Source organism: Fulmarus glacialis, unplaced genomic scaffold (genome assembly GCF_000690835.1).
Source record: "Fulmarus glacialis isolate BGI_N327 unplaced genomic scaffold, ASM69083v1 scaffold9037, whole genome shotgun sequence".
In the NCBI taxonomy this organism is placed as follows: Eukaryota; Metazoa; Chordata; class Aves; order Procellariiformes; family Procellariidae; genus Fulmarus; species Fulmarus glacialis.
The window spans coordinates 6,750-32,351 of NW_009221236.1; the positions used below are offsets into that span (position 1 = coordinate 6,750).

At 46.0% G+C, this 25,602-nt stretch overlaps 1 protein-coding gene across 1 annotated transcript in view; it reads right to left on the reverse strand.

The window, feature by feature from the left end:
- Window positions 1-486: 486 nt before the first annotated feature.
- Window positions 487-25,602, reverse strand: part of LOC104079110 (Golgi integral membrane protein 4-like) — a 35,663-nt gene continuing 10,547 nt past the window's right edge. The window contains exons 4-14 of the mRNA XM_009581019.1: window positions 24,128-24,181; window positions 19,878-20,028; window positions 15,819-15,901; window positions 11,946-12,101; window positions 11,537-11,815; window positions 10,418-10,575; window positions 6,267-6,475; window positions 3,809-3,876; window positions 3,407-3,505; window positions 1,947-2,018; window positions 487-597 (exon numbers count right to left, since the gene is read on the reverse strand). Of these exons, the coding sequence (XP_009579314.1) occupies window positions 487-597; window positions 1,947-2,018; window positions 3,407-3,505; window positions 3,809-3,876; window positions 6,267-6,475; window positions 10,418-10,575; window positions 11,537-11,815; window positions 11,946-12,101; window positions 15,819-15,901; window positions 19,878-20,028; window positions 24,128-24,181 (1,440 nt within the window). The remainder of the gene's footprint in view (window positions 598-1,946; window positions 2,019-3,406; window positions 3,506-3,808; window positions 3,877-6,266; window positions 6,476-10,417; window positions 10,576-11,536; window positions 11,816-11,945; window positions 12,102-15,818; window positions 15,902-19,877; window positions 20,029-24,127; window positions 24,182-25,602) is intronic.

Genomic DNA, 25,602 nt, shown 5'->3' on the forward strand with positions numbered 1-25,602 from the left:
TAACTTCCTCTCCATCTTACTCTGATGGGAGCAAAGGATGTTTTAAAGAAACACTACTGAGCAAAGTATTTTATGAAGACAGATTCCTTTGTATTAGCAATCAGTCGAGTAAGTCCAGGGACCAGTTCAGGTACTCCTCTGCTGCCCAGGGGGTTAAAAAAAAAATAAAAAAACCTCTCCAGCTTGGAAGGGGATAGGGAAAACAAGAGGATGAAGAACACAATAAATCAAAAAGCGCTTCTAAGAGAAGCGGCAGGATAAAATCATTCCTACAGTCTGAGAGCACTTCCATTGACCGGAGAGGGAGCAATGGCCCCACACACGTAGATGTAATGCACATCTGCAAGCACCCTGCTCAGTGTCTGCAAACACAGTTATCTCCTCCTGCCTTTGTCTGTTCTGGGCAGTGTTTAATAGAGAAGCCAGTTCCCAGGAGGAGTTCCCATCCCCTCATTCCTAGTGTATTCCATTTTCCTTCAGCATCTTTCAGTAGTAGTCATCCTTCTTGCCATCAGCTCCCTGTATGCCTGCATGGTCCTTTTGGTCTTGGACAACTTCCAGGTCATCATTGTCATCCACCTCACCTCCGTGATCCTCCTGGGTGCAGAGGAAACAGCCAGGAAGGAAAAATCAGCAAGGCCTGGAAAAGGAGACCCTAACTAGCAGCACACCACGCTGCTTCTGAGTATAGCTGTTCTACCATACCAGCCTAGCTTGGGAAACTCAGGAAAACAGGGAAGAATCCATCTCAGCCAGGGACCTTTAGGTGTCATTGGCAAGCCACTTCGCCAAGACACAGAGGTAAGAAGCCTATGTTGCCATGATCAGCCTGTTCGTTTTAAGCACATTTAATATCCTGGCATTACAAAGCAATTTTAACATCTCAGCCTGTTGCCACCACATTTAAAACTGTAACAAATCCCACCCTGACGTGCAGCAGCCAGCACAGCCTCCATTGGCACTTTTAGGTCCAACTATCCAGTGTACAAGCCAGGTTCTACACATAGGACAAGGACAGCTCCTGACATCAACTTTGCTCTGCCCACTCCTCATTTCCCCACCCCCTTCATTCCCAGCAGCCCAAACCCTCAATTCCTCAGCAATCATGTTGAAACTGCAGAAAAAGCCAGCAGCAGCCACTCATAAAGGGCAAGGAGAGGATGAACAAGACTGGAAGAGGATCCTTCATTTCTATCTACGTGAGCCAGAAGGCACGAGGGTGATCCTCTGTACTAATGTTCTCAATCTTTAGTGGCCTCCAATCTTTCTCCTAGAGGAATGCCAACTTGTCACTGACTACAGTAGTCCTGGGGCTCCAAGACACAGCAATAATACCTGTTTCCAGCCAGAGAGAGGAGCAGTTGCTTCCTGGCAACTGTGGCCCAACCAACGCACCACTTCCCACACTTGCCTCAGGAGTGGGACATCACATTCTTCTGCCACCCGTACTTTTATGCGACTTGCTGGCTGTAACCCAATGACCCTTCTCAAAGCACAGGTGTAGTTCTCCCCAGCCCTTCAGAGACACAGGCTAGACCCAGTAGGACCTGTGCAGCAACAGACTACAGGGCTCCCAGTGAATTTCTCACCACAGGAATAAACCCAAGGTGATGCTTGGAGAAACACGTATTGATCTTGCCTAGCTGTACCGGCACAGCTTGTAATTCACCCAGCTGCTGTTTGGTAAGCATCTCACAGCTCAACTGCTGCAGATTGATGCAGAAAGAAATGAGGAGGGGAGACAGAGCATAAAGGATACTCTGACCACCTGAAAAAGAAAAGGGGGCAGAGGTAAGTGGGCTCCGGGTTTGTTCTGGAGACCCACCTCACTGAGCAGGCAGAGACAAAACTGAAGTCAGAGCTCACATCTGGTTTCCTAACAGCTGAGTCGTACTCAGCTCCTGGCTACAACACACCCAGGTAACAATCACACCAGAGAGTCATACAATTTCTTGCTCCTGATCTTCTTGATAGTCATCCATTGGGTCTTCCCTGGGCTTGGCAGGTCTGCCAGCATCCTGAAAAATACAGAAAGTCAGACATTTGACAGTGCCCCAATCTATTTCCATTCCCTGCCAGGGATACAGCTCTCTTGCATTAGAGCCCCAAGGTCTGGAAGACTGGGCTACAGATCAGGAATCGGGGCAGTTTCTTGCTCCTGATCTTCTTGATAGTCATCCATTGGGTCTTCCCTGGGCTTGGCAGGTCTGCCAGCATCCTGAAAAATACAGAAAGTCAGACATTTGACAGTGCCCCAATCTATTTCCATTCCCTGCCAGGGATACAGCTCTCTTGCATTAGAGCCCCAAGGTCTGGAAGACTGGGCTACAGATCAGGAATCGGGGCAGCAGAGAGACAGTGAGGCAACCCAAACTCCATTTGTACTTTCTCCACCCAGTCTCTCTTCCCTCCTGCTGGCAGCAACTGCCCAGGTCCTTCCACTGTGGAGAGAGAGGCCTCTCCTGCAGCAGGAAGGTCCCAGGGCCGGGGCCCTTGCACATGCTGCTGCTGCATCAAGTCGCGGGAGTGCAGGGAATCTACAAGTTATTTAGGGTAGAGCTTTAGGGAGCACACACAGCACAGCCTTATCTGAAAGTCAGGTATTTATGTCACTAATTCTTTCCACATTTTCACTGATCTTAAGGAGGTGTTGCTCTGTTGGTGCCAGCATCTCCTTCTTGTTTGATTTCATTGCCCTGGATTTTTTTTTTTTTTAAACCTCACTATTAATCATGATTTTAGAGCCTGACAGATAAAACACTCCTTTTTAAAACAAGCAACACTCAGCTGCTTGTCAAAACAAGCTAACATTTCCCTGATGCAGAGTTTGGCTTCAGACAGCAAGAAGCACTTTGTAAAATAAATGGATTCCATCTGCAGGCAGGCAAACAAGGAAGCAGAGTTCTCACGTGTTGTCACTGCTGCCAAGAGCCTGCTGCATACCCATCCCAGGAACAGCAATGGCTGCTCTGACCAGACCCCGAGCATTGCCCATTGTCTCCGGTTTTGGTCTCAAGTGCTTGAAAAGATACAGCACCTCTGCAGTAATAGCTGTGGAGTGACCCATCTCCTATTCCATGTCTCTCCAGCCACATAGGTGCTGCAAATGCTAGGGTTGACTTCAACGAGCAGAGAGGACAGAGCCAGAACAAGTTCTGGTACCAACCAACCCACTCATCCTCAGAAGGAGGTTTCTCCTGCCTGCCATATCACTGCAGTGGGATTATGGATCCATCCAGGAACATGATCTTTTTCTTTGAGTCCTTAAGCTCTCTGCCTCCCCTCATTCACAGCTGGCGATCTCTCCCTGGCCCCTGCTGGTTCCCCTCATGTCAGTCACCTTCAGTGGTTTCTCCTCAGCCTCTTCTTTCATGCTGGGCTCCTTGAACTTCTCCAAACCTCCCACCTTCTCTTCAAAGTCAGGTCTCTCCAGCTCAGCTTCCTCAAACTCATCCTCACCTTGGTTATTGGGATCCTGGGCAGGATCTGCAGCATCATCTGGCATCTGGACAAGAAAAGCCTCTTGTGAACACCAGGCAGGATATCCCCTTGGGAGACAGAGGCCAAGGGGAGCCTGCCTTCACCAGCAAGCAGGTACTGCTGGCTTGTAGCACTTCAGTCGCACCGCTCGTCAAGCATGTCACTGGTTCTAAAATTGAAAACCCCAGTCTTTGCTACCCCTCTGAATCCCTCCCCAAGGAGTTTGGAGTTGCATGTTACAGAAACTTCTGGGAAAGCATCGACTTAAGTGGGACAGCTGGATTCTTATTCAGGGCTAGGGTTGCACCCAGACGACAGCATTACTTACCATTGGCTCCTGGACAACAGTCTCTTTCTGAGAATGCAAGTTCTCCTCTCTCTCAATCACTCCTGCATCTGCAAGGAAAAAGGGACAGTTACCAGTGTACTCTCTCAGAAGTCAGTGTCACCAGTTAAGATTCCCACTGTTGGGGGGCAGCTGTATTAACTCTATGCCAAGTAGGAATTTGTCTTGACCTGCCTGCAGGTTGAGGCAGACAATGCTGCGTGTATGTTTTCAGAGGAATGCTTCTTCAATGCCATTTGCAAGAGTTCAGGGCAAAGCAGCACTACGCTCCTACAGCTGCCAAAATTGCTTCCTTGTCCCCAAGGCTGGGGCATAAGCACGTGTCGAAGCATGCCCCTAACTTACTGAAGAGCACATATGATACAAAGACAAAAAACAGCTCTGAATTCAGCCCCTAATCTACATTAAGATGCACCTCTCTCTCATGCCACTGCTAAGTTTGCCATCACCAAGGGCTGGGTGCGTCTCCCCAAAACATTAAAGGAGCTTGTGAGACAGCAGTGTTCCCAACTGGACAGCAGCACAGCCAGGGCAGTCATTACTTTGGTTGTTAATTCCAATTAGGACACAGAGGTCAAGGGCTCTTGGTCCTCACACTCCCTTACACCTGCCATGAGGCCTTTTCTTTTCAGGATAGAATTCACTTTGATGTGAACCAATTAGTTCAGTTCCTCTAAGGGGACTGCTGAAAATCAGGTCAGCAAAACATGAAATAGCAGCTAAACATAGCTGTAGGAAAGCATGGCAATACTGAACCTCCTCTCCAAACGGGCATCTGTATGCACACTAGCTGTTACCTAGCTTTTGCTGTTCTGGAGGGGAGGACTTCACCTGCACGGAGTGACCTGAGCCAACAGCCTCGGAGGAAATCACCCGTCTTGGGTGGTTTCAGCCTTTTGATCCAAGATACAGTTAGAACCACTGACCTTCGTCTCTGCCCCATGACATCCCCCCTCTGTTCCAAACCCAGAGCCAAAATCTACTGTCAAGAAACCAGGCTGAGACCATCTTTATAATGTTTAATAGGATGCAAGTCAGCATTTCAAATGCAATCCTCACAGGAGTCTCAGCTCCCAGCTTCCCTGCCTTACTGCATTCAAGGCCGCAGCAAAAAAATTAGCTACATGAAAAGCCACCTACTTAGTCATTCTACCTCAGTCTAGCAACACACAGAACTAGCATTAGTCATATCTACGTTTCAGCGTCCCTTTTTGACAAAGGTAGCTAGCTAACCTCCAGATCTTACAGATCTGGAGAGAAATTGAGAAATTGATGGTAAAGTCTCTGGAGAGAAATTGAGAAATTGATGGTAGAGTCTGTTTGCAGCAAAGAAATCTGCTTCCAAAGTGTTCACACTGTATACCCTGGCCCCTTGAGCACAGCAGAGGATCTCTGCACAGATTCTCAGAGTGGACACCTCTGCTCAAAAGGCCATTTTAGCTCCCCACTGCCTGACCAGCTTACTGTAATACATTTTTTGTGTCGTCTTTATTTGCTTCCAAAGGAAGTTTGTAGCTTCCCTCTTACGCTCGTAGACATACAGCTGCAATTAAGTCAACCTTCCCTTTGTTACTGGACCTATGGAAGTGCTCCAAGCCCCCGCCCACCCACTGTAATTTTCTGAAAGGTCTAGTCATTTTGCAGCTGTCTTCTGTTGTTTCACACCACACAAATAGTTATTTAATTGTTCCCTCATTTTGCCAGTCACATGTGACTACCATTACAGACCAATTGATAAACCTCACCTGGAAAATGAGGCAAAGAAAAGATTCTGCCCTCACATGCATAATCTAATGGATTTTTCATTAGTTGGTTTCATGGTGTGATGATGAACTTTACACCAAGTCAAATGTTTCTCCCAACCTGTTATTAGCCAAGTGAGTCAATGCACAGGGGTCTGAACAGATCCGGATCAGAAGACTGAGGAATTCTAAGAGCTGGCCTCCAATTGCCCAAATGCAGTTACTTACTAGACTTTAAAATAGCTGTAGGTGCCCCGTTGGCTGACTGACAAATACAACTAGCTGCCCTTGAATTTACTTGCTTTTAGCCCCTTAAGGACAGTTGGGAAATTTTCTGCCCTAAGTTAGAAAACCCACTTCTAAACAAATTAAATCAATTCCTATGGGAGACTGAGATCAAGTCTTGCAAAAAACCAGTGACATTTTCCCCATCACTCCCATAGGAAAGAAAGAAGAATTGACTTAACTTACACAGGTTTTGAGTCCACTACCTTGGAAATGTGTGAGGATGCAGGACACCAGGGAACAAAAAGGGAAAACTGTCCAGGCTTTTCATTTGACCAAAGACAATAAAAGCACAAGATTTTTTTCTAAGAGTTGTAAGGTTTTCCTTTAACACAAGCAGGAAGCTTTTCTTGTTCCCCACCTTGATTAGCAATGAATTAGTACTGTACAGCATAGGGTTAGGGAAACCATACCCATTTCGAGTTCCTCATCATCTGTCCTTTCCTTCTCGCCTTCCCGATCAGAGATTTGATGCTCTTCCCCTCTCTTCTGACTGGGTGGCTGCGAGCTGCCTTTCTGCATCTCTTGCCCGGGCTTGGGATCAAAATGAAGGCTCTTTGGGTAACCGTGCACTTGTTCTTCATCCATCTGGGCATTCACTTTGTTAACTATGTCTTTCCAGCTGCAACGAGGGTAGGAAACAAAACAGAACACCCCTGCCTCAGTATATCAAGAGATATTTCATAATGCTATTTCATAATGGCAAGCAGAAGAAAAAAACAAAACCTCCAACACATGCAGAAGTTTGTCCTAATTTAACTTTTTGGCAAAACTAGCAGATTGCATTAGTTACTGTGATATCTGCTTGAAACAGAACATTTAATATGCCACATAAGTACAAAGTAAGTTATGCTTTATAAACAGAATTTGTTGTAGAACTGCTTTAATATTATTCATATGATACAGTAACATATCCACATAGCACTAAAGTCCAATTCCAAATACATACTTACTCATGCCTCACACACACCCAATACACAAATCTAAGTTTTTGAAAAAATATCAAAAACAGAAGTCCTCTTCATTGTTCCAACTTAATTTAAAATGAAGACGGTACTAAAGTAAAACTGTAGAATTTTGGCCTATAAGAAAAAACCTTTCAAAATAAACAGGAAAGCTGCAATGCAAAATTGACAGTTTCTATTGTCTGATAGTTTTTTTTTTAAAGCTACAAGCTCTTTACAAAGCTTTGCAACTGGGATGGATACTTTAACCAGCATCTGTTTATAAAACTCTTCCATAGCATGCATCTGTCCTCTGTACAAAGCCAAACAGTGAAAATAGAACTAGCTGAAAGGAAACATTCACATATTGTTTTGATTTTTTTTTAGGTGAACATGGAAAAAGTGTTTTGTTTCTTCACTCAGTGAGGGAAGCCACGTTCCAATATGATTTATTGCTTTTCCTACCACCACCCACCAAATGTTTTCATCCATCTACTGACCTGAAAAATCAATTATTCATACGCAGCTCTATCTGTGACAGCTCAGGCAACCCCTTTCAGGCAGCCATAATCAGAAATTCCTTCCTCTGTAATGGTTCCACCTCAGATACACTTCTCCCGATGTCTACATCAATATCTATGTCTGCTTCCTTCTTAACAGAAGTGCCTCAGAGAGACAAGGACTTGGTATCAAGATACATGCCAAATGCAACACATTTTTCATTAATGCTTCTCTGCCTGCAGCAATAGCAGAGCTGACGTGGATACCCAACCAGAGGCTCAGCAGCAGAGTACTTAGTAGCATAACATCGCTCCACTACATGGAAATGAGTTGGAGGTCCGAGAAGAAACGGAATATCTTCACATTAGTTTGAGTGAACCCCTGAAAAGCCCAGAAGGTAGGGCTGTCTCACAAGGAATGTTTTCTCCCCAAATATCCTTACTCAGGGACACCTTCAGAAACCAACAGTAAAGGGAGGGATGAAATACCAGTAAGAGGGACTCTCAAAAGTGAGTGAAACAAAAACTTTTAACCTGAGTAAGTTACCACCAGTTTCAAGCAGGATTACTGCTCGGTCTAGCCTGTCCTACTACATGAGCCAGCTGAGATTTAGAAGTCTACTTAAGCCATTTAAGTTTTTAACTGCTGAGAAAGGACAAGTGGCCTTAGCTTTAGCAGCTTTTTAAAGCCAGCGTACTACCACCACACCAAACTTCGAGTAAGAAAAATCATAACCCAGCCTTCAGCTCAGATTTCCCCATTATAAAACCATCAAAATGCAAATTGGCCATCAAGAGCTCATCTGGAATCTGCTGGTCTCAGCCACCCAATGCAACAGTTCTTGGCATTGGATGCATGGCCTCTTCTGTACTCTACTGCAGTTTGATATTGTTCTTGGCCTTGACACCTTCCGGAGAAAGTTGGTTTATGCACTCCTTATCACAAATTCATGCAGTGCAAATAACAGCCTCCAGCTGCTCAGTAATTTATTGATGATAGATCCAGAAAAAGAAAAGCACACCAAACATACCATGATCTCTGTCCTTGCAGAAATCATCTGCCAAACAAATCCAATATTTGCATTTCTGTTTCACAGGGTAGTGACAGTATCCTCTCTAGGCTCTACATAGCTGAGGAAAAGCCATTCTGCCATCACAACTTCAACCCCCACCTTCAGTTGCACCCACACAAGTCCCTCCCTGTAAAAAGACAGAATATCCTCTGTGCTGTTACTCTGTGTGTCCATGCAGATGTTATCTATCAAAGCAGTATGGGGAGGACATTGCCCTCTAAAGAAATATGCTAACCACAATCTCTGACCTGGGAAGATTACAGGTTAAGTGAACAAACAAAAATGGCAGAGAAGAATGGGTAGGATCAAGCTGAATTTGGAAGGAAATCCAGAAGTCTCCTCTACAGATAAAACAGAAATTAAATCTTGTTTGCTCCAGTAAACTGAGCAGATACGACCTGGACACACACAGGGGATAAATAAGTTAAATGAGGAAGCACTATTTTCAGAGTCAGTTTTTGGATTATGGCCAGACTTTGATGAATTGCAGCCTCAGAAAAACATTTTCTTCCTTTTGCAAAACAGACTGGTCTTCTGTGAGTGCTGCTGAGACAGTAAACAGTTTCTCCTGTGCCTGCACAGCATCCAGTACAACAGGATCCTGGTCCCTGCCTGGACTCCCAGGTACTACAGCAATACAAGTAACATACTGTAGGAATTACCCATTCTGTTACCTGCATGGAATGGGTACGTTCATGCCATTCTCCTAACTTCTGCCCTTTCCAAGGGACTCCCCTCCTCAGAGCTCTCCTCTCCCATTTACCCCAAGAACAGGTCTGGAGAACACATTGTGCTGAGGAGGTCTGATATGAGCAAGCCCCAAGTTGCAGGGAATTCTAATAATAATAAGGTTTCAGCTAAGCTCAGAAGATTGTACTAGTTCCAAGTCTTTTATTGTAAGCCCTGATACTTGTATTGCTATGGTTGAATTGGTTTGACTTCTCCAGATTAAGCTGAAGTTGGTATAAATGACATCATCTCAAGGGCAGGTATGCAGGAATATAGACAGGACAAAAGCCTGGGCTGTCTGATGGATTCTGGCCGTGTCCTAACTTCTGGCATAAACTATTGCTGTAACCTGTTTTACCTCATTCTGGATAAAACCCATAGTTTCGGGATCACAGGTCTCAGACCTGTCTGACTTTTCATGTTCTACTCAGGCTCTGTGAAGGAAAAGCCCTAGCATACCTCAGAAGTGCACTGGCAACAGGAACCCAAGCTCCATTCCCTGGGAGGAAAGAAAACATAGAAGAGAGAATACAGAGTTCGGGAATTTGTCTTTGCCCCAGAAGCAAAAACAGAAAAAACTCTAGTACCTAGTTGGGGCTGGTTGCCTGCTGCTTCCAGATTACCATATAATCTTGGAGATGAGGAGCTTTCAGATCTTCAATGCCTGGTTGTTCCTGCAGAGCTTGGCAGATTACTGATTAATTAGTGGAAAAAATGAGCAAGTTGCAGCTCTAATATACAACTTAATGCCTCGTATTTATAGAAACTGAAGGAATTCTTAGCCACCCTTGCTGCTGCAGATGGGTCGCTTCCATCATGCAGAATTTCTTCAGTTTGCTAAACAAAACAGGGTATTTAAGTCACCTTCACTGAACAGGAGGAGATTTCTTGAAGTCAGTTCAGACTCCCATTCCACCCTCTCCTCTAGCTAGAAGGAAATCCATGCTGACCTGATCTCACTCAGCAGTAACTCCTCTTTCTCTCTCCTCCCCACACAAACACTTTACCAAACAGTTCAAATACCAAGGCAGCCTACAGAGCACGCACCAATAATGTAACAGCCTTTTTTTTTTTGCCAGCACAGCACCCACAGCAGGCCTGCAACATGACTGGACCTCTGCTTCGGCTGAGACAGAGACCTAGCAGCTACATTCAGTTGCAAGAATTAGATGACAGTGGGACCAATAACTAACACTTTCTTCAGCCATCTTTCAAGTAGAAACCACAATAAACACAAGAAGAGAGCGACCAAGGACCAGCCTGTATGGTACCTTTGAGCCTGAGCATTGAGAGTAGAAGGGAGTTTTGTTTCACCAACCTTTGCATTTGCACCTGTTTGCTCCCTGGAGAGTGGTGGTTGTCCGGCATCTGAGGTTTTTCTGCTGCAGAGGGTTGTTTCAGATCAGACAGTGACAATCCAGGAGCCTGGCTTTCCTCATTGCTTTTCACCTGAATGCGCATCACCATCTTTAGATCCTGCAGAGAAGACAGACGCATACTCAATACACACAAGGATATACACAAGCTCCTGATCTTATCAGATACCTGCAGATCTCCCTTGCGTTTGGGCAGGCTTATGGGCCAGAAAAATCCTTTGTCAGAGAACAACAGATTCAGAAGTGCTCCAGAACAAATCTACAGTCCTGTCCAGCCAGCCTGCAGTAAGAGAGGTCCTTCTCCTTCCACACAGCCAAGAGGAAATAATCTGGATTCTATGTGACCCAAGCTTGTCTTTTTAGCAGGGCCTGTTGCAACAGGACAAGGGGGGTTGGTTTTAAACTAAAAGAGGGTAGACTTAGAATAACTAAGGAAGAAATTTTTTACAATGAGGGTGGTGAAACACTGGCACAGGTTGCCCAGAGAGGTGGTAGATGCCTCATCCCTGGGAACATTCAAGGTCAGGTTGGACGGCGCTCTGAGCAACCTGATCTGGTTGAAGATGAGGTGATGAAAAAGCCCACGGCACAGGGGTTGGACTAGACGACCTTTAAAGGTCCCTTCTAACCCAAACTATTCTATGATTCTAACCTCCAAAAAAAGAGGAACAACACAGCCACCTCCAAAAAAACCCACACATGTTGCCATTATAATAGTTACTGTAATTATAGTCTAACCACGCTGCAATTATTGTCATTTTTTTTTAGAGGTTTACTTTCTATAAGCTCACTCTCAATCACCCCACAAGGCAAGGGAGCTGCTTTTATGATTTACTCTTTGCAGATCCGGCAGGATCCAGAACAAGAACCCTCGCCCGTTCATCTGAGCCCAGCTACTAAACCACAAATTCTAAAAGTACACAGGAGCCTGAAACCTGAGGCCAGGACAGTTTCCACATCAGGGAAGTGGAATGCACATGTGCACGACATTACAAATATCATCGTTTTGAGCTTCAAATGCAAGGGCTACACAAAAGCAGCACCAAGCGTGCAGAACTTACGGGGTTCCCATTTGGTAGGCTGTTCATGGTCCGGGTGAATCGGATCACGTGGCCATCCCCGTGCCGCGCTGGCCAGGCTGGCAGAGCATCTGGCAGTGAATTGGCATCTTGCAGTGGGGCTGGATGGGTAAAGAGCACATTAGCCTGTGGCCTCGGGCCATCGTTACTGTACGAGTTCTGACCCTGCAGCACAGGGCCATCTGCCTGCTTCTGGACCCCAGAGACTTGTGATGCCAGCGGGTTACCAACAGGGCGATTCTCCTGATTGACTGGAAGAACCTGCAAGGAAGAAGGGACAAGAGCAAACTCGAGGAACAGGCTCAGTTCCCTCCAGTTCAAAGCCCCATGCTGAAAACCCACAGAAGCCCTGCAGAACTCTCCTCCCTGGCGTTTGCCGGGCGTACCACACCTTCTGCCTCACGAGCTGCATTTGGCTGTTGGCTGGTGCCATGGGCTGCTCCTTCAGCACCTGAAGCTGCTGCTGCCCCTTCCCAGCTCCTCCTCCTTTGAAGCTTGGCATCTTCTGTAGAGCTTCCTTGAGCTGCCTGAACTCTTCCATCTGGGCCTGAGGGGATGAGAAGGGTACAGAGAAACCTCACACAATAACAGAGTTAAACAACTCCTTGCTGAGAATAGCCACTCTTTTATGGCCAGTTGTTCAGCACAGATACACTACTAAAGAAGATATATATTTTATATATATGAAAGGCTGGAGATAATCCACAATCATTAATGACAAGCCCAAGCTAGTCTTCAGCTTTCCCTCCAGATTTCATGGATATTCTGCATTCCCCCTTTGCCAGTCTTGCATCTTATTTTATTGCATATTTTTACCCTGGAAGCGCTGACCCATGACACCGATTGTTTGACCAATGCTATTTAGTGCATGAGCCATTGACACAACTCCTGCCTTTGCACAAGAATGGTGTCCTGGGTCTTGTTAGGTGTGGCTCCCTCTCCTCCTGTGCCTCACACAGGTGCCTTCAAGGTCAGCTTTTTTCCTTCCTGTGGAGGCATTTCTCCATGGATGTGCTCATCTCAGCGGGGCTGACAATAATTGGCATAATCCTACTTGACAATTCAATTTACTTTGCAAGACCAATGAAAATTGATTCTCCGGGACTGTTAAGCAAATGCAACACTTTTCTCTCTACTGCAGCTTATTTCTTCCGTCTCCAACCCTGAAAAGTAGGGCTTGAAAAAGCTACTCAGGAAAAGCTCCCCACTCTTACCCCAGTTACTTATAGAAAAGTGAGGGGAGAGAGCTTTTCATATGCTTGCCTGAAAATGGACCAAATTAGGGACTGAACAGAGTACGAAAGCTTCCAAGCAGCAAGGAAATTAATTCCTGAGCAGGCTCTGTTGATTTCAGTTCTTCCCCCTGAAATTTGACCTTAAAATTAACATTAAAAAAAACCAAAACAAAACCCAACAAAACGACTCAGCAAAGCTAACAAAAGGAATGAGGAAAGGAAAAGGAGGCCAAGAACAGTTCACGGGCTATAGCCCTAGCTAGTAGGAGACTGCTTCCAGTCAGAACAAGCTAGATGAAAGCAAAACTTGTACCCATCAGAAGCCTGTTAAGGTGGTCAGCCCAGAGGGAAAGAAGCTTTAGACTAGCCCTAACGCAGACTCCCACGTGCTGTTTGCACCCCGTCACAGCAAGCTGTGCATACATCACTTGATGCCTCCGCGCCTCATTTTACCTGGCAGACTATGACAGCTACTGCAGGCTCCATAACGGGGCTAGGGCTTGAGAAATGTGTTTGAATCCTTGGAAAACGAACATGTCGTCTAGAACACAAACTACTCCTCTAAACTTCCACCTGCCAGAAGGAAGCAAGATCAACAACAGGATACTCGGTGCAAATCGACACTGCAATGAAGAACTGCAGTGCTGATAAAGAAGCTGGGAGTCTTTGTGGGTCTAACACATGGCTTCTCGCCCCACTCAAGGCAAATGCAATTCCATTCACCTTTGTGCTATGAAACACTGATTAGACACTATAAAGGACTGATCAGAAAACTGAACAGAAAACTTCAAGATTTAACACTAGGCTCATTGTCAAAAAGATCCAAAGTATTTTCTGAAATCATTGGGATCAACCACTGCCACTCCCGTAAGAGCCAGAAATAGCAGCCAGACAGATGGTTGGAGCACAACTTCGTTACACGACTGTCTAGTACATTTAGAGCAGGGAGCTGAACCCTGCCTCCCACACCTGGGGCAAATCCTTTTACTCTTGCTCACTCTTAATTTTGGCAAGAAATGACAGCGAGCTATTTCTTGCAAACTGTTCTTCCCATTGGTCACAACACTGAAGGGGCCAAAAGACTGGCAGCACAGAAGCTGCCACCATGTTTTACAGTCTGCAAGCGCTTGACTTTGTAGCCTTAGGCATCTCTAGCCCAGTTTTTTTTTAATGCTGTTCACAGTATGCGCTAGTTTGTGCACTTGAACTGCCGATTGCTTTCTCTAACGCAGCACAGTTAGTCGAATAGCATTTTAAGGGTACTCTGCTGAAGAGTAATTCAGGACTGGTCCCACACGGTGTGCCAGGTGCAAATGCACTCAGCATTGAGCCAGCAAGGCAAAAGCAGAAATACGTAATGGCAAATAGAGGACCTTTGATCAACTGATGCTGACCCAAGTTGTCGGTGGCAGGGGCCTGTTTGATGGGAGCTGACCGGGTCTGTGTTGCTTGAGAACAAGCTACAGAGCAGTGACATTGGCAGCTACTTTGAAAGTTTGGTCAGGAGGCCTAAAAATGAAGGCTGAGACGCATCTTGATAGCAGGAGGTGTGAATGTAGACTTGCCAGGGGCACTGCAGAAGCTTGTAATCACACGCTGTTTCAATTCCTGGTACGGTCTTGCTGGACTGACCCCTACGGAGACTAGAAGTCTTTGTTTAGTTTCTAACAAGAAACTGCAGGCAGTATCGCTGCAGAGAATCCTACCAATCTGCCTTAGCCTTGTGGAGGAGGAGGGTAAAAAAAGCAGTTCAGTGGTAAGTCACGATTATGAAAGCAGGCAAGTCAAATACACTGACGGTCCACCTGATACCCCTCAAACCACATCTGACATGAGCCAAAGAGCTACCAAACGACAGTAACCTGGGCTTCCTGCCTGGAGCAACCAGTTACCTGTGATGTTTGCAATGCCCTAGAGCCACTTAGGGCAGGGCAGATCCGGCCAGAACTCAAGACCAACCTTGTAGAAGTCAAAACCCACTACTCCCCACACCTCTAGTTCAAGCTCAGCATCCAGTTCAGGGGAAGAATCAGTCCTCAACCAGAACCAGCTCCTTACTTCTGGACTTATCCTATAATGCAAGGGAGTACTTGACAGAAGGCTGTTAATTAACAACAGAAGAGGCTAATTCAGGCTGCGACGTGACTTTTAAAGTGTATTTACAAAGCTGCTTGTGTCATGGCTCAGTACAACAGCCTCAGACAGACGCTGTACGGACATTAAGTCCTCCCACTTCTCCCAACATATCCTGCTTTCTCCCTTCTCCCAAGTCATCTGGGAGCTCCCAGCTTCAGCTGGGTGAGCAGAATTCTGTGAGCTCAGAACTTCCAGTGTGCTGAAGAGGCTCACACCATCTCCATAGCACAAGCACAACACCATACCAACAAAATTTTTGGTTTTTTCCCCTGCAGAAAAATTCTTTTCTGCCCCTCTAGTCTTAAGCCAACACCATTTGCATATCTGCCCCGGCCTCCAAAAGCATCGCTCCAACACATTTATTACTGAACACTAACTTCTTTTTTACATAGCTCTTTCCAAAGTTTTTATACGTCTCCCTCTCTACTAAGGCTTCACAGGGAGATACAGAAGGGGATGTTTTTGCCCAGGGTTGTTGAGTGCCTATTCGTAGTCTCAGCAAGCTAGGCAAGGCACCTCTGCATTGCTATTTCTCTCTGCAATTAATTTAATAGGCATAAACAGAGGCAAGTCATCATCATTTAGGGTGGAAGTATTTGAGACATGGGTAAGTGACAGGAGGCATTCCAGGGTTAGGAATATGCTGGTTCATGCTCACTTGAACCACAGTGACTTGTGTAGCATACCTGTATTTTCAGCTACTGGGACAGATTCCAGGCTGGAGAATTTCACTTGTACAGAACGCATCTATACTACCAGCACTGATTTAGGCAACTCACCACACTGGAATACAGTTGATAACTAGATTTATTATTTACAGAGTATTTGATGGTGCACTCAGACCCCAGTGAAAGATTGTCCCATGTGGCCACAAACACCCCCTTGTTGACTACCTGGGCGCTGAGGAGCTGGGAGTGAACTTCCTGGTGGGCCTTCCGAAGAAGCTTGCTCTCTTCTCTGAGTTTATAGACTGTATCTGCAAGAGAAGAAGAAATTTGCTTAAGAGTTATTTTCACAAGTGTAGTATCTCTCTTCCTTACCATAAAATCCTCTTGACCTCATAGATCTCTGCAAGCCCAGGAGTTACACTGAGGCACTAGCTAGGGACTGGCCAAACACACCGATAAACCTGCATCATCATTCCTTTCAGCACTCAGGCATCCTGCCCATCCAAGGAACTTCTCCGGAGTGTCTCTGCTAACTATTGCTATCAGGGTCAGGCTCTTGCTGTGCTTGCTATCAGAATAAGATATTTGTTTCTTCATTCCCCTCACCCACTGCAGCTGGAGAGCAGCGAGCAGCGGCCACTGCCCCTACCTGTGGCAACTGGAAGGTTGAGAAACAACTACAAGAGAGGTCTGTCAGGTCCCCTGAACCCACAGCAGATTCAATAAGGAGGTTCCCTCCTACTGCACAGAGAAGCTGCCTCTTGAAAGGATGGTACAAACGAAAAACCCCACAACTCACTGACAGAAAGCAATCACAGGACAACTTGGTCCTCAGGCACATTTATCCCTGTGCTGTTAAGTAGCAAGCTTGTGCCTTGCAGCCCCCAGGCTGGGCTCCTTTCAAGCTCTTTGCACACTCCTAAGTACTTCAGTGACAAGACACACGATGCACTTACATTTCACTGCCCTGAATATAATTGCGTATCCTCCAATAAAAAGAAAGACTGTGTCAAAAAATGTCAGCCTTATTTTGGATCCTGAAGCTCTCTTAAAAATATCACTAGAATTGCATGCACTGGGATTTCTCTGCAAACATAGTTGCACCTGCCAGGACAAGGATGGGAATTTTTCCCATAACAGGATGGTCACTTTGCTGTAGGCTGAACTGCATGCAAGATTTCAGCTCAAGATTATAGATATTTCTGATAACAGTGGTATATCTTTTTTTGTAACATTCATCCCTGGGACAGGACATTTTGCCGTTGAGGTTGGGTGCTGTGTTCTTGCCTTGCGGCAAAGGTTAACATCAAACTGAGAAAAGAAGGCTCTGTCTTTCCTGCAGCCAGAAGGAAATATGGAATTATGTCCTATGGGACTACAGCTAGAACAGCTTTAACCAAGTTACCTTGTTACCTGAGTTACCTTAACTGAGTTACACGCAGCGCTGAAAGCGCACACAGCTGTGGGTGTTGGCCTGGAGCAGTGAATAAGGGATATGTTTTTAAGGAGCTCGTCCAGGCTAGATGACAGCCAGCACAAGACTGCTACTGCTAAGACCTCTGACTACAATACAGACATTCCCCCAGGCCTTCAAGAGAACCAAAAGCATCTCAAGTGTGGGAGAGATGTCCGAAAGAATCCTGCAGTTTCACTGAGCCAATACCTCAGGAACGTCTAGGCCTCCAAAGCATATTCAGAAACTGGCAATCAAAACCTTCATGCCATTTTATGTCCTTCCTCTACCACCGGCATGGCAGATGTGAAATCCTGGTCCCAACGACCTCATCGGAGTTTTACCACTGGTGTCAATGGAAAGAAAATTTCAGCTGTAACTACAGGGTCCTTACCTCCAACAGAAGCTCAAAGATCAAAACTACCCCTCTGCCTTCAGAGCAGACTGTGCCAATGCATGATGAGAAAAAAAAATGGAGAGTACAGACTTAGCGTGGGGGAGCAGAGCAGAGGACAGGCTGTGCTGGGGTGTGAAATGCAGCATAAATAGACTGCAGTTCCTATAAAGCAGAGGAGAAAATAGTTCGTAATGCAGCAGGAGAGGGCCTGGAGTAGAGGGAGGAGGCAAACAGGATTAAACAGGCCCCGGTTAACAAGACCAGGAAGCTTCAGCTATCTGAGCAAACACTCATAACCCATTAACCAGCATTCAAAAGCCACTTCCAGAAGCAGGGGTTTTCGGGCAAAGATACCCCAATGGCACCACAACCGTTGGGTCACATAGCACAGCTGCATCGCCCCAGATCCCAGCATCTTCTGCATGTAGATAGCCATGTCGCCAACTTGAGAGCTGCCCCAAAGCCGTAAAGCAACCAGGACCACCAAGAGGAGATACCAAATCCAGCTCCACCTGTGAGAGCAATCCCTCATACTTCCCAGCGGGCTTCTGCTTTCCTCCAGCATCCCTGGGGCAAGGGTTTCATTTTTGCAATTGAATCTAGCAAAAATCCCTCAGTTAACAGCCCTGAGCAATGCCCACTGCTCAGATACCTCTTCTGTTCTCTATTATACTCACTGACAGAGGCACGTCTTCCAACACATGTCTCCTGAGGGCACATTATATATAGAAAGTACTGGTGGAACATAAGGAAAGAAAGTGAGGCATTAGCAGTGCTCCTAGTTCTCTGTCTTTGCCACCTCTCATGAGACCGTCTTGCTCTTTTATATGGCATGGTCACCAAAGGGAAGATTTACTAGCCAGCTTTGAGCTTAAAGCACAGGAGAAAGATGGTACCAAGTGACCAGTAGCCTGGGAAGATGGACAGAGAATATTAATATCTCAGCCTTAAGCCGGCCTTCCTGATGAGCTTCCCTCTTTGAATGGTTTTTCTGATCGTTATTCTCCTTCTTCTGGCAGAATTTGTTTTCTTACTTCATTGGGGGCTGCATATTTCAAGAAGAGAGAAAATCAGATATTTAGGTTTTGCTTGCTTGTGCTCAATTCCCCCCTTTTAACCCAGGAGTGCTCATCAGATACTAGGGCTTTGTTGATCAGAGGAAAAAAAACCAAACAAAACATCAGCAGATTTTGCTCTCCCAGACCTAATCTAAGTAAGAACAGATGTGAACCTTAAAAACCCCACAATCTAATTAAACAGCAGACTAAATAGAAACTACTCTTTGGGAATTAAAGGGATCAGCATTCTCTGCGATACTTGCACTATTAAATGCATTTTATAGACCTGCACCATTAATTACAAAAAGTATGTTTAATTTGCTCCCAAGCTTAAGTGTTAGAATTTACAGGATTCTAGTAGTATGGAAACTGGTTTCCATTGTCAAAAGTGCACAGAGAAGTGGAAAATGTATATTGAAATAGATGGGATACCTAAATGTCATAATGTTTTATCTCTGCCACAAAAAGCATCTCTGCTAACTTAGTTACACTCTCCCACCAGAGAAGCGATAGGGCAAGAAACAACAATGGATGAACCTGTTGTTTCTGCCCCAGCCTACTGTGGAACCACAGGCATGTACCTCTACCTTAGCCTCATGCCTTTTACTTTTGGATGATCTTATCCATTTTGAGTGTGACCTCCTTGGGACATGGACTGTTTCACAGTCTGAATATGATCAGCATCTGGTACAATAATTTGTTATCTTACCTGGCTCTACACAAATTCTATGCAAATAAGATAAGTAGCAGCTGCAGTAAGAGTAAGCAGCCCACAAAAGTCAATTAGGCTTTTAAAATAACACCATGAAAGCGCTGGTGTTGACAGAGGCCAGGGATGCCCCATGCAGTATAACAGTGCAGGGGTCTCTGAACCCCAGAGAACTCAAAGTATGGTTAAACCCAAGGTCACGCAGTCTCCCATGAGGCTATAAAAAAAAGGAAGCTCCTCTCCTCTGTGATCCTACTGACCATGCAACTGCAGCCTGATGAATGCATTTGCCAGCCCAAGCAGCCAGAGGCTTTTGTGGCGCGTATTCCTACACAAAAACACCACCTGTGACCCCCAGTGGCTTCCCTTGCGTGGGGGAGCTGCCCGATAGCCTGCTCTGCATCTCTCACCTCCCCTCAGTGCAACCTCAGGACGCCTGGCCGGTTTTAACACTGCCCTTGTCCCTGCACCACGGCCCTGAGGTAGGACAAAGCTCCAGTTGAGGTATAGAAGGGCAAAGGTGCTGCACACTCACAGTCATAGAGAAGTGTCCCTACAGTATTTGCAGACCTTTTGGGGATCTGTAGAAGAAACACTGTCCTCTCCTGCACTCAGTTCTTCAGTCCTTTCTCTGCCTGGTGTTTTCTCAGCTCTCCATCACACTCACCCTGCAAGTTTGTGATTTCACTGTCCTTCTCCTGCTGCAGCTGGGCATATTTCTGGCTATGGGTCTCCAATGTCTTACGATGTTCCAGTTTCAAGCTGTTGTGCTGCAGCTGCAGGTCAAGCAGCTGCTTCTTGACATCTTCATGCTGGTTCTGAATATGAAAAGAAGTGACAAAGAGTCAGTACAAGGAGAAGAAGAGTAATTTAGCTATTGCCAGGTGCTACTCGAGTGCCTCTGTTTAATAAGTTGCTTGGGGAGGCAGATGTTCGTTCCTCCAGTAAGGTAGCTAGAAATCCCAGACACAATAAAATATTCTGTGCGTTCAGTTGTTCAGGAGGGATGTGAAATGCCAGTTAAACTCTGCTTTGTGAATCAGTTTGGGAGGTCTCCTTGGAAGCCACTAAACTGGAAGCAGAATGTGGTGGCACGTCCACTTCTGCCTGAAAAAGACATGGAGACACTGAGACACAGCCAAGAACTGCTCCTATTCCTTCCCAACTTCCCTGCACACTCTGCTCTGAGAGAGCAATGCAGGTTATAATATTTGCTGATATCAAACCAAATGCCTGTGGAATACTGCACAAATCCAAGGTCCTTTCCAGAATCCCAGACATCCAAAGGACAACACTACCTGCAAGGATAGTTTGCATGGTGCATGTAGCATCAGTCTGCACTTGCATTACAGGAGTAGTTCACCTTTAAGTACGGCTAAGGTCTAATTCCCATTGCCTTTCTGCGTGCAGGTATTCCAGTCACTTAGGACACACGGACACCTAAACACTCAGGTTGTTCTCTCTGCTTGGTTTGCTTCCTGATAGCCTGGCTGTTCTCCCACCCACCACTCCATGCTGCTAGAACAGGAGGGAGACCTTCTGCAAGGACACCATATCCCCTCACATAGGAGACTAGAGAGAGCCCACACTCCCCATAGTAACATGGGGCTCACAGGCATAAAATGCCAGGATAACGAGAGTCTCACAGGACCACAGACTATTTCAAGCAGGCCAAGAATTCAGCAGATAGAAGTGGGTTGAAGAGCTGTTCTCTTCTCCCCTCCCCTCTTGCAGAGCCCAAGAACAAAACATGCTGAGACATCCCTTTGCTCAGACCCATTGAACCAGAATTCACCTCCTTTTTTGTTCCCATGGTAACCTAGAGAGTCCTTCCACATTCAGTTTGTCAACACCAATTATGTATGCAGATTGATTGGCTCACAGGTGAACCCTGGCCCTTCCACACAATAGCTCCTCAGGACTAAGGCAGCAATTTCAATCAGCCTTCCTGTAAAAAAAAAAAAAAAAAAAAAAAAAAAAAATCTTCTTTTTTAAAAAACCCAAACCTCTAAATGCTATCGATGATTGCACTTATGCCCAGTAAAACAAAGCATCTGTGGCCCAGGCATTCTCCCCTGAAGCAGTTACCCTCCACTAAAAGGTGAGAAATAACTGTGCTCCAAAAATACATGCAATGCGGAGGAAAAAGCTATCGGTATGGAGGGGTCCCAGAGACAGAACAAAAGGAGAGACAAGGATGTCAGGTTAATCAGATCACAAGATCCGTAGGGAAAATAGAAGAAAAGATTTCTGCTTTGGCTTTCAAAGACATGAGGTACTTACAGTTCTCATCAGAGCCACCGGCAGAAAGCACTGCAGAGGAACCACATCCCTAAAATCACTTTGATACTGAACACCTCAGAAGCCACCAACGCTAGCAAGTGAGAACTGCTTTTAACAAGAAACTCTAAGCAATTCAAGGAATTTTAAGTCCTCATCAGCTCAGGTCAATTAATTTCTAGCCCATATTCTGTCTGGCAGGTGATGTGCATAATGTCTGTCCTCAGACTGCTCGCAGTCAGGAAGAAGGGAGGGAATATTCATCCTTTGATAGCAGCAGGAAGCTGAAGAGAGAGAGAAGTGCCTTGGCCGAGGTCACACACAGCACCTGAGGCCCAGTCCAGCTCATTAAGCACACAGAGCATCCTCACTCCCAGCTGGTTTCTAAGGAAGGCTGTGACCAACGCATGCAAACTTTAGGAGGAATCTAAAGATGCTGTTTTATTGTAGTTGCAGGACAGGAGGTCTGGAACATGCTACGTGTGATGATTTTTCAGAGAAGCAACTTAACTGTAAGCAGAGCGTTCTTGACCCAGGCAGTTCTACCAAAGCCAGGTATGCTGACAGCCCCGAGGAAGCCAGGAACCTCTCATGTCCAGAGCTGCCCATCTGACCGTAATGTCATTCCCCTCTCTACCTCATACATATGCTGTTTTACTCAGTCAAGCAGAAACTGCAAGACACAGCACATGAGTGTTGTGTAAATGACGTACAAATGCAGCTGGGGGTGAGGGAATACAGAGAGACCATGCCGCCGTGACATTTCATTGTGTCCCTACCCATCACACCCAACACTGCAATTCGGGGAAGTCATATCATGTAGGAAGTCAGCTAATCTTTCAAAAATCAGGAGTCCTTCAACTCAGCTGTGTGCTGTTCAGACAGCAGGGAGTGCCCAAGATGCATCAGCTATGCAGGAGCTCTATCTCCCTGAGGTTCCTGGGGAAACGGGCAGGTGGGGGGGCAGGCGAAGAGAAAGAAGAAAATCAGAATACCTCAAAACGATCTATTTCTGCCATGATTTAGAAAGCAGCTTTGTAGATAGCAGTGTACAAAATGGAATCAGTAACTGGCTGCTTCGCCCACAAGCAAAGGAAGGGCACACCTCATTGCAAGTTTCCAGGGTCCAGCAGTTTCAGGAAGTCCATGACAAAAATCTTTTGTTTAAAGCCACCCGCCTCCTTGCCTGCCTACTAAGGAATGCCTTCTGCAGAATGATGTTAACAAGAAATTTTAATCTCCACACCAAGAGTATGAAAGGAATTGTAAGATGAAGTCTGGCCCCAGCAAGAATCCAGACACAACTGCAGCTGCTATTTTTGGACAAAGTCAAGCCCCTTGCCCCTTTGAGTCTGGTGTCCAGCTGCAGATATTAATCAGACATAGGTGACTTCAATACAGACAGCAGTGGCCAGAAACACCAAAGTCAGATATGCTGATGTGGCTTCATGGAAGTCTTTGGTCATATTTGGGACCTCCAGCTTAACAGAGTTAGTTGCTTCTGTTCAGCGTTACACATCTGCTTCCTAGGTGATGATATTGCTGGCAGCAATCTTCCTCCTGAGAAAGCTAGTACCAGTGGGAAGCATTTTTCGCCTGTGCTCCAGTAACAGAAGTGTTACTCACAGTCTCATAACTAGCTAGAAGTTGAGCTGCATACTGCTTTTTCGGGGCGGGGGGGCTGAAATCTACCACGCTGCAGTCCCAAGGGCTGGCCTGTCTTTCAGCAGCTGTAAATGTAGTTAAAAAAATAGATGATTTTCCCTGCCTCCCGCAATAAAAGGAAGCAAGAGAAAGGGAGCCAGGATGAAATACTCTCACTGTCCCCTTGAGACAAGCAAACCAGAGCATTCTGCTCAGACTGCAGTTGCTATGAGGAGGAACGTTACTATTGCAAAGTGTTCCCAGAATCCGCAGTGCTGGATAATACCCAAGAGACAGAACTGTACTTCCCTTTTCCCGAAGTTTGAGTCCAAAAGCCAGGCAGCTGGAGGTCCAACTCTGCTCAGGAAATACAACCCAGCGGTGCTAAGGGTTGCTGGAACCTAGCCCTCTTTCTACATCCCAGAATTAAATTACCATTTCACTGCCAGTGCTCTAACTAAAAACATTTAAAAACCACCATCACCAGCCACAGTTGCATTGCTCTAACAAAAGCAAACTTTAACATCAAGATATGCTTCAGGTAGAGCATGCGATAAGCTATAAAATGCTATAAGCCGCCCCCCTCTGAGCATCTTACGTGGACTGGAATACATTGTATTAGCCCAAAGGGCATGCTACAATGAATAGACCCATTTTCACACTAAGAGACCCAGAAAAGAACACCCTGAACAACAGAACTCCTGTGCAATAAACTGCACAAAGACTACCATTGAAATGAGGTATAGGTGAAGGCTGTAATCTGATACAAAGCCCAACAGAATAAATAGAAAACTCCCATGAACCTGAATAGTCAGGCAGGAATGTAGATCAACACCACTGTGCGGTCTCCTCCCTCCGTGCTGGCACTAGCTGCAGGAAACCCTTGGTCTCTCCCAGGCACCTCTGGTAAGTGAAAGCACCGACTCTCCTTCCAGGGAGCATTCTTTAACACACAGCAGACGGCGAGTACGTGAAACCAGGCTCCACCCTTACCTTCAGTATCTTGTGCTGGGAACTGAGGGCCCCGTATCTGTTCATAGAATCTTGCTGGAAAGAAAGAGATTCAACAGTGCCGTTAGATCCCAGGAAAACCTAAGGCAGGGAGAAGCACACATGAGCACCTGCCCGGCCACTGCCCCACCAGCAAGTTCCCGCTGCCCCTTCACACACACAGGCACGCGCGTGGTGACTGGGAACAAGCAAGGGAGCACCAGAAGGTGCAGCCTGAGCACGGCTGGAAAAGAACCCTTTTAAAACAACCTTGCCATCAGCTAATTAATTGCACTCTCTTGATTCGCATTCAGAGTCGTTTTCCCCAGTCTTCAGTTCTTTATCTAGGACAGGTCCAGAGCTTTGCACAGTAAAACCCCCCCAAAGCAGGCTGAGCACTCTTTGCAGCAGCTGAGGGGGAGGAAGACAGCACCAGAGCTAAAGCTTTCGCCTACACACAAAAATTGCACCATTTAACAAAAAATTGATCACTAAGCAATTGAATAAGCCTAAAGCAAGCTCCTGTAACTAGGTACAGCTAAGCTCAACTGACACAAACCAGCAGCGGAGAGGGATTTACATGTGTCCACAGAGGGGTCTGTACCAGTTTAACAGATCTGCTTATGCCTTGCTGAGGGTCACGTTCTTCCCCTTTGTCCCCAGGGCACCATTCTTCGCTGTAGCACCAGCATCTCAACGCGGCAGGTGTGAAAGCCACCAACCACTTGTGCTCAAAGGCCCCACAGCAGTAGCGGCATCTGAAAGGGAACCTGCCGCAGCTTTTCCCATCGCATGCAGTTTTACAAATATCTGCTGGGATCTACGTTTGGGTAGCTTAAAGCAACGTGGCTGAGACACTAAGCAGCACCATGGAAGTGCAAACTGACCACCATGCAGAGATTTCCACTACAACCCACAATTTAACTTATATGATAAATACTCAATACGGTACAAAATATTGCCAGCAAATGAGCATAAATTGCAAGGGAGCTGCCCAGCCATTAGAGTATTCAGATATTCATCCATGAGTTTCTTTCTGTAACAGAAATGACATTCACCCACAGATGAGCAGGCTCAACAACAGCATCTCAGATGCTCTGAGAAAGGAATAAAACCAGCCTTATAACTTCAAGTGAATGGGACAGACTATAACCCAGGGATGCATTTCTTCCCAACCCTCACTAAAGTCCTTTTCCCTGCTGAATGAGAAATCCACAGGCTAGTGGAAATCATTTGACAAACCCTGGAGACAGAAAACAATGGATATGCTTTCCCCAACAACACCATGGCCTTTCTTCTCCATGTTCCTGTGGTGTGCCTTGCATTGAATTTCCCCAGGACTCTTCTGTACCATGAAACAGCAATTCTCTTTTCAGACTGCAGCACAGGACTCCCTGCTACACCAGGAGCTGACAATCATCTACTCCGCTATCGCACATGGGAGAATAGGCAGAATAGCTCCAGCACAACACAGTCTT